The 9,512-nt window shown below is 27.1% G+C and overlaps 1 protein-coding gene across 1 annotated transcript in view; it reads right to left on the bottom strand.

Annotated features, from left to right (window-relative positions):
- Window positions 1-6,735: 6,735 nt before the first annotated feature.
- Window positions 6,736-9,512, bottom strand: part of LOC100213399 (transmembrane emp24 domain-containing protein 10) — a 15,038-nt gene continuing 12,261 nt past the window's right edge. The window contains exons 4-5 of the mRNA XM_065804453.1: window positions 7,038-7,164; window positions 6,736-6,904 (exon numbers count right to left, since the gene is read on the bottom strand). Coding sequence (XP_065660525.1) covers window positions 6,780-6,904; window positions 7,038-7,164 — 252 coding nt within the window. The 3' untranslated portion in view covers window positions 6,736-6,779. The remainder of the gene's footprint in view (window positions 6,905-7,037; window positions 7,165-9,512) is intronic.

Genomic DNA, 9,512 nt, shown 5'->3' with positions numbered 1-9,512 from the left:
TTTGTGTGCGTGTGTATGTTTGTGTGTGTGTGTGTGCGTGCGTGCGTGTGTAGTTTAAAGAATATTTGCATTGCATATACATATATCAAAGTTAATAAATGGATCAAATAGAATGCACATTTTGTCTTAATGAGCCCCATTAAAAAAATTCTACATAGCCGTAACACACAAATTTATAAAAGTAACAATAAAAATGAAAAAGAAAAACTGTAGAATGCTTATATTTAATTTTAATAAAATAAGATTTAATTATTTTTGGAGACCCTAACCCTAATCCCATTTTTTTTTTTAAACATAAACAATTAAACGTGGTGAGTTTTTTTAATTAATCATAAAAAGATTTGTTTTTTTTTAATTAATTATAACATCAGTTGTTATATCTTCAAACCAAAGCAGTTTTTAAAACGAGATTTTAATTTCACAATTGGCGAGAACAATATTTGAATCACATCTTTTAAGGAGATCAAAGGTTCTTTGTCAGTCATTATGATATTATTTGTTTGCAACACTTGTTTCATAAATGTTCCTAAAAATGAGTCAATTCTTTTTTTAGTTTTACTGGATTTTTTTTAAATGACTGACATTTGAAACTTTTATCGTAGCAGCATTGGCAATTAAAGTTAGAGAATACACTTGCCTATGCCGAGAAGGTCTTTTTTTTAACATTTTTTTCACGGAGAAAATTTTTTTTAAATTCTTCCTCGTATTTTTCTGAGTCTAGAAATTTATTTGTCTAGATTCATCTAATCTCACACTCTGAAGGAGCTATTTGAAACTGCTATCACACTCTGAAGGAGCTATTTGAAACTGCTATCACACTCTGAAGGAGCTATTTGAAACTGCTATCACACTCTGAAGGAGCTATTTGAAACTGCTATCACACTCTGAAGGAGCTATTTGAAACTGCTATCACACTCTGAAGGAGCTATTTGAAACTGCTATCACACTCTGAAGGAGCTATTTGAAACTGCTATCACACTCTGAAGGAGCTATTTGAAACTGCTATCACACTCTGAAGGAGCTATTTGAAACTGCTATCAATGGTATTAATCTGTAGCTGAGTTTTTATCTCGTGACTTTCATCTATAAAACTTGTACCTCGAAGCATTAATAACAAATTATTTCTGTTTAAAAATATTGTTTTTAGATATGGCGTTCTTAATAGTGTGATAGTTCTTAATAGTGTGTAATAATAATGTGTTTTTTATATTTATTCCAATAACAAGTTTGTATTTTTGCGACATATTAACATTAATTCTGAAAAACAATTTGTTAGTTTGGCCTAACAAAGACTGCTGTACCTTTGTTAGGTATGTACAAAGGGAAAAAATTCATTTATTCTAAGTATAACTTAGATAAACCAAAAACTAAAGCATACAGAAAACTAAAAAAAATATATCTTCTTGAGGTTTTTGGGGTGGATATATTTTTGAGGTTTTTGGGATGGACATCTTTAAAATAGTGTTTCTTTTACCAAACAAATTTAAATAACATAACCTCAAAAATCAAAATATTTCTAAAAAGAAAATTGCGGAATTAAAATTGTTACTTTGACAGGCGCACAGTATGCCTAAGAGATGAAAAAATTCATTTTTCTGACTTTTTTTTTTTTCACTTTAGTAATAGTAAATAGTAAATTTATATTGTGTAAAACATACGCAGGTCAGTGCAAAAATTTTTTTTTGAAATTCATCAAACCATTTTGTTTTTATAGCTGTTTTAAGGTGAAAAAAAAAGCGACGCCAAATATTTATCTTAAAATTGTACCAATACTGATTTTTAAGAATAACTTTGAAGTGCTATACATCAAAAACTACTCCATGGATTTAAAAAAATTCTTCCATCCTGATCTGTAAATGATATTTAATTTGTGAATTACTTAAATAAAAATAAAAGTTGAAACTAAACATTTATTTTGTGTAGTTTTGTTTGGACTTAAAAAAAACCTAAATTATATGAAAATATATTTTTTTGATTAAAAACAAAATGACAGGTAAAAAAGGCTGGTGTTTCATGCAATATTGGCTTTCTATTTTTGTGTGTAAAAATTTGCAGTCCGGTTATCCCCAGAAATTGAGTAATTCAAATTTGAATTTTAATTACTTGTAGGTGTACTTGTACGTTCGTTCGAGGTTGCGTAATTATGAAAATCAACCTTTACGGACGGTTCAGGAATACCTATTGATAACATGAAACAAAATGTTATTGATAAAAAAAGGAGAATTATAAGAAATTTCACTAACTTTGAACATCAAATTAAGTTCATAGGAAAAATGAAAGCAAATTTTAAAAACATTCAAAGTGAGATATAATCTAACTTTTGAAGATGAAATAGTTAGCATCAAGAAAATTTTTAAGCAAATTGAAAGACATGTAAAAAAATATTTAAAGTTGAAAAGACGATACATTTGTGGCCGAATTGGAAACTCGGAAAAACAAAGTTGGGATAAAACTACCTGGAAATCTATATGCAGAAGCATAATCATACAGGGGTGATATAGAACAAGAGGGAGCTCCACAAGCTAAAAAAGGACGGAAATCAAAAATACACCCTGTAGCTATTTTTTTTTACTTTTAGTAATACATTATTGTTTAATTCAGTGATTAACCTGAAAAACGTACCTACAACAAAATTCTTTAATCTACAACTTGTATCTATATATAAATAAATATCAGGTAAAAAATGCAATTAAATACTATTGCAATTTTTTTTTTTTTTAAAGTTTACAATGTTAGTCGTGTTACATAATTCATAAGCCGTAATACATAAACATAAGTCGTAATACAATTACGCAAATAATACAATTCAGCGTACTAACAATATAAAGCTAGGTTTTCAAAAGAAGATCATAAGGATCTTATCATCGGAACCTTCAAAAGTAATATTTATAACGTATATATATAAAATGAAAAAAATATATATATATGTAAAACATATACATATATATAAAAGATTTAACGTATTTACATTATGAAAAGATACAACACATTTTAATATATAATAAGCTGAAAATTTAACAAATACATTTTACATACATTTTTAGTAGAACTTTAGAATGTTGTCCATAGAGAGAAATAATTTTTTTAACTTAATTTTAAAAACAGGAAGAGTTATAGAAAGATCAAAGTTTGGTAATACTATTTTATTCCAAAGATGGGGTGCACGATATGAAATACAAAATTGATTGAACTTAGTTCTACAAAAAGGTTCATTTAAAAAACTATAATTTCTTAATGTGTATTTATTTATTGGTTTTAAAAAAAAGAGGTCGTTAAAAACAAATAAAGATAAATCGTTTTTCCATATAAAAGTAATACATAAGACATTAAATACGTTCAGTTTATAAACATCTAGAACTTTCATATAATCAAAAAAATATTTTGAATGTGAAAAGCGATCCGCATGATTAACTACGCAGATTGCATGTTTCTGACGGCGATAAAGATGTTGTAATTTACTTTTATCCATACTTCCCCAGGCGATGATTGCATAATTTATATAGTGTATAAATGAATAATAGCGTTGGGTTAAGTTTTTTTTGTTTAGATAATTTCGGGCTTTGTATAAAATGCCTATATTTTTTGGAAATTTTTGTGCTTACATGATCAATATGTTTTCTCCAAGTAATATTCTCATCAAGATAAACAACTAAGAATTTTATAACGGTATCTCTTTTTATTATCGTTTCATCAATATAAATTTGAGGCATATTACTTGGTGAAAAACGTTTTTTTGCGCAGGAGTGAAAGATAACCCATTTTGTTTTGTTAATATTTAAAGTTAATTTATTAGCTTTAAACCAATTAGAAATAAGATTGAGTTCTTTGTTTGTAGTTGAAAAGAGTTCATAAACATCAGTATGGGTAAAGAAAAGATTAGTATCATCAGCGAACATTATACTTTTCAATTTGGAAGCATTTTTCGCCTTCTTTATGGATAGGGGTAACCCTGGCAAGTTTTAAACGTTCAGGAAAAATACCTCGATGAATAGATGCTCTGAAAATTTTAAAAATAATATTTTTGTTTCAATTTTGTTTGTTGCAATCTATAACAATATTCCCGTTTATTACATCTGCACCAGGTGCTTTATTTTTTTTTAAGAATTTGAAAGCTTTTTCAAACTCATCAAATGATAGTTCGGCAGGTAATTCTTCAGAGCAAATATCTTTGTCAATAGGTACCAAAAAATCATAAAATGAGGTTTGGGTATTTGGTATTTTTCTTGACAGAGTTTATCCAATTTCAGTGAAATATTTATTGAATTCATGAGCTATTATTTGTGGTTCATACAAGCTATTGTTATCGACTTTCAGCATTTGTGGCAAAGAGTTTGAGCATGTTTTTTGTTTTCCAGTAATTTCTTTTAATACTTTCCAAGCTTTTTGAGTCATTTTTAACTTTATTAATTAATTTTGAATAGTAAGTTTTTTTTAAATTTTTTCGAATTTTTTGTCAAATAATTGTCTTTATAATTGTACGTTTAAATTTTATATATTTCCCAAGGAGCTGAGACCTAAGCTTCTTCCAAAACTAAATTTGCCAACAATGAATGATATAGGTACCTTTAAACGTACTTTGCTACCTAAGGAATTGAGCAGTGAAGACGAGCAAACTTCATCCCCTGTGAATAGTGTTATAAAGACACTGTTAAGTTTCTGCTTGATATATCTGGGTTTTGTGCTAAAAATTATTCTATAAATGTTGAGGGTAAATTTTGAATTGATGGTTTTGGAAATCACAACTATTGTCATCAGTTTTCTGATCCTCAAGATGCGGAGTTAAAGGCAAGTTATAGATTTTCTTTCTGTTGTTCCCTTTAAATCAAAGATTTAAAATACCAAGTAATCTGGACTAATCCAATTCCAAACAAAATTAATTTTTCCAGGCCTGTTACTTTGATGAAAAAAAACTAGGAAACTAGGGAGAGTGTTAAGAAGTATTTTAAAGCAACTCCGACTTAACTGCCTAAAAATGAAACTCAGCCTATTCTTTCAGAAAATGGTTTACAAATATTTGTTAAAGTAGAAATAAATATGGTTGATGGCAAAATGGTAGATTTATTGGTGGGTGATTTATAAAAAAATTTATGATGTTAATAGAATATTATGTATATTCATATTTTAGGTATTATTTCTTTTTGGTATTGTAACACAGCTTGTTTTTTGATAACTTTGTTTTTAATTTAATTTTTTTTTAATCTAAACTTTGACTTTCTAAGTTTGCGTATTTTTCATGTTATAAAGAATTTTATTACACAATACGAACACACACTAACCTAAAGAATGTTTTGCTTGGAAAATTGGTTGTCAAACTATCGTATTTTAAAATAACTTTTTCTCTGTTTAAGAATATAAATAATTAAAAAAAGAAAGCTGGATATGATTTTACATTTAAACATAAGAAACATTTACTTGACATATATTAGAAATATTCATAATAAATAAAGGAGGCTTTAAGCGAGTAAGATGATTTTGGAAGTTACCAAGATTTGGAGAAATATTAATTTCATAATATTTGTTTCGAGTGCTTGTCCATACAATATTAGCACAGGAAAAATGACTTAATAACATCAAGAAAAGATTTTGGTTTATGCAAAACACCTATTGCAGACGGTGTTTTTGTTTCTGTGAAACCTGTATCACCTCTGCGCAATAAACTTTTAAAAGTTTTTTTTTTAGAATTTTTAAAGTATTCCTATTTTATTGATTTTGATAACTATGAGTTTTAAAATATTTATTTGATTTTAATAAAAAATTGTGTTATAGATGAGCGTAAAGCTGGTTTTTTCATGATTCAAACAGTTCATTGTCTTACAGCCAGGTTATAAAGTTTAATGTTCATAGTTTCAAACGGAGCCTTAATCAAACAATTTCGTGATTTTCTAAACAGTTACAAAATTACATGAAAAAGCGATGCTTTTCAAACAAATTAAGTGCAGAAATTTGCGAACACACATAAAAAGCACTAATGCTAAGCAAGACATGACTGTATGTGAACCTGGATAAGCGCTTTAGCTGCGAACTGTCCGCTTTGACGCAGCAAAAGGCACAAACGTATACTATTTGCCGTTGGGAAGGCTATAAAAATACACGCAAATTCAAAACCATTGGCGAATTTGTGCTAGTTTACACTTTAGCAGATTCGTATCTTTTTATTGATTAAACATACGCAAGCAATGGCGTAGGTAAATATCTCGAATACTAAATAATGGGACATTATTCAACATGCTCATATCTTAATACAATAAAGCGTTTAGCTAACTTACGCGCCGCTATCTCTAAAGCTGTAGGCGACAGATAAAAAAACATTTTTTTGACCTAAATCGTTACAAATTTCTGACTAAGACATACACACCCCCCAAAAAAAAAGTACAAAAAAAAACTAAACATGATTTCTTAATAAACGTTCTGAAACCCAAATATTCAAACTTTTTCAATGTTTTCACTAGAAATTTTTAGTAAAAAAGAATAAAATTAAACATTAAACAATAAACGTGATAAAATAATTTAAAATTCCAGTCATATACACAGAAAAAGCCTAAAACAATCTAAAGACACAATCAAAAATTTTTACTTGGTAAATGGAGAATGGGATTTATAATTTAAATAGTGTGAAAATTGTCTTGCCAAAAACATCGGAATATTTTTTATAATATACAGTAGAGGCGAAATACATATTCCTAATAAATTTTATACCAAAATTTTTTATTTCACCAAAATTGAAGAAACTATCTATTTTTCGTTTTCAAATTCTTGTCACTAAAATGAATACTATGTAATTAGCTGTCGATGAGTTTCTTTGCAATAAAAAATCTTCGCAAATAGAAAATTTGCCATATTGCAAGACCAATTAAGCACAACATAGAAAATATGCTAAAATACAATACGCGATCGCTAGTAGATTCTAAATAAAAAATATTTAAATAAATTTAATTAATTTTTGGGCTAAAAAAAACAAAGCAAAAATTTAATAAAAGTGAAGAATTAAAATATTCCAGCAAGAAAAAATAACGTACAAAAACAAAAAAGGAATTTACCGTTTGTATCTCTCATTTGTTCTTCTCTTGACCTCATGTAAGCAAAATCATTAACAATAGATTCAGAAAGATCCTCTAACTTTTTAAGTTCTAATTCCATTGGTTTTAGTTTTTCAGTCTTTTGTATCTGTAAGTTAAAAACATTTTATACACACTACTACGATAAGGTAAAATGTTTTTTTTTAGAAAAAAGTCTAAAATAATTTTTCAAAAAAAATTCAAAAAAAAAATTCAAAATTATTTGAAAAGTTTACGATTATTAAACATTATTTAGCAAATAAATAAAAAATTAAAAGAAAATGGATTTTTAATAAATAAGAATAACCGGGTTTCAAATATAATTATTTGCTTTGTAATGTTTATAATCAAATAGTATTCAATGTGGTTAAAGTACATTTCATATTTGGAATTCTAAGATTTTTTTTAGTTTTGCTAAATACCATAATCATATAAATTTCTTACATTCAAGTTCAATACTTTAATTTTTCTTTTTGGATTAATCAAACAAAATAAAAATTATTATAATAGTATAAAATATACAATACTATAAACTTATGCATCAATATTGAACTTTTTTTAGTATTAAAAAAATGATTGATTAGTCTTCTTGAATAACGTACAAAACAACAAATATTGAGTTTCAAGAAAAAAATATTTTGGCTCTAAAGGCAGAAAAAAACAACAAAAGCTTTTATAATGCCCAATATTTAGGCTGGAGTTCTCAAAATAAATTTATTGAAGAGTGCGTACGAATCGTCCACGGTGACATCATTAAAAAGGTTCTATTCCATTCCCATTAACTGAGCAAATAACCTTACTGTCATGTGAAATTGGAATGGAAACACTTTTGAAACTTGATTACTTTTTAGTTAAACAACATGTAACGATGTTATTTATATAATTTAATCACACACTTAAAGTAGTTTTACTTAAAAAAGATTTATGTAAACAAAGGATGTTGACAAAAAAAAAATCAAGAAAATATTGAATGACATATTTTATTGTTGGTACAAATTGGATATTCGTATAGAATGATTCAACAACCACTATTAGTAGAGCTAAAAAGAACTTGGCAAGAATTAAAAGAAAAGGTGATTTAAATGGAAAAAAAGCTGAACGTCGACATCAACCAAGTAAAGCTAAATTTACAGCAAATTTTTCAGATGAAAAACTAATTAAAAAAAGACAATCCACTGGCTATTTCTGAATTATCTAAAAAGATTGAGATATCAAGAAAGTCAATTTAATATTATATTGATAAAATATTTAATTTAAAAAAAGTTTCAAAAGGATCTGTACATGCATTATCACCTTGTGCGATCGAGAGGTTTACAAGATCATAAAACTTTACGGATTTATTAAGAAAAACTGGACAAAAATCATTACAACTGATGAAAAACTATTCCACCTTACTGATTGTGATCAAAAATCCAAACACATTTTACATAAATGAATATCAAAAAGCACCGAGAGAAACCTATTATAAAGAAAAACTTTTCAAAAACCGTAATAGTATGGGGTAGAATTTGTGCAAAAGGATTAAAGAGACCTCAAACCTCTGAGACATGTTGTGTTTATATTAAAGAGAACAATAAAAAAAATATTTGGGCTCAATTTTTTGATTAAAACAAAAGAATAAATGAATACCTAAAAAAACTAACTTTTTCATTTTAGTCGAAGCTCGCCTTCTCCATTTTATTTAGGCCTAAAAGTCAGCATAACACATGATGTCATTGATTTTTTTGTTTGTTTACATATCGATTTCTTACGCAAACAAAAGAAATCAATGACATTATGTACTGAAACTCTTAAGAATAAAATACACTTGAAAAAATTATCAAGCCTGTAAATTGTGGCATATATTATGCTGACTTTTAGGCCTACAATAAAATGGAGAAGGCAAGCTTCAACTAAAAAAAAAAATTTTTAGCCCAAACATTTTTTTTATCATTCTCTTTAATATAACATAACTTGTCTCTGAGGTTTCGGATCCCTTTAACATCTCTAATATTAGTCAAATCAGGAGTTAAAATTAATTCAAGTAACTATATATAAAGTGTTTTTAAAACATTTATTAAAAATGATATCAAAAGACAATATCCAAAAAATGACTTTTATTTCTATCAAGACTTCACACCTAGTCACTCTTTAAAAATGACCATTAAATTTTTAACTGACCAAAATATCAAATTTATTAATCCTGAAATGTGGACACCAAACTCACCAGATAATGCACCAATGGACTTTTTTACATGGAGTTATATGTTAAATCAATTAAAAAAATGAAAAGCAAAAAATATTACAGGGCTTATTTGGAATCGAAAGATATATGGAGGAACATCCCTCAAGAACTTGTAAATAAAGCATTGATGTCCTGGTCTAAACATTGTAGACTTATCTATGATAACAAGGGTCATAAAATTGAACATTTAAGAAAAACAAAAATTAAAAATAAATAAAGTATTGCTTTTTAAA

This window comes from Hydra vulgaris, chromosome 09, assembly GCF_038396675.1.
Source record: "Hydra vulgaris chromosome 09, alternate assembly HydraT2T_AEP".
NCBI lineage: Eukaryota > Metazoa > Cnidaria > Hydrozoa > Anthoathecata > Hydridae > Hydra > Hydra vulgaris.
The sequence above is the reverse complement of the archived record's forward strand: the minus strand, read 5'-3'. Positions and strand labels throughout refer to the sequence as shown.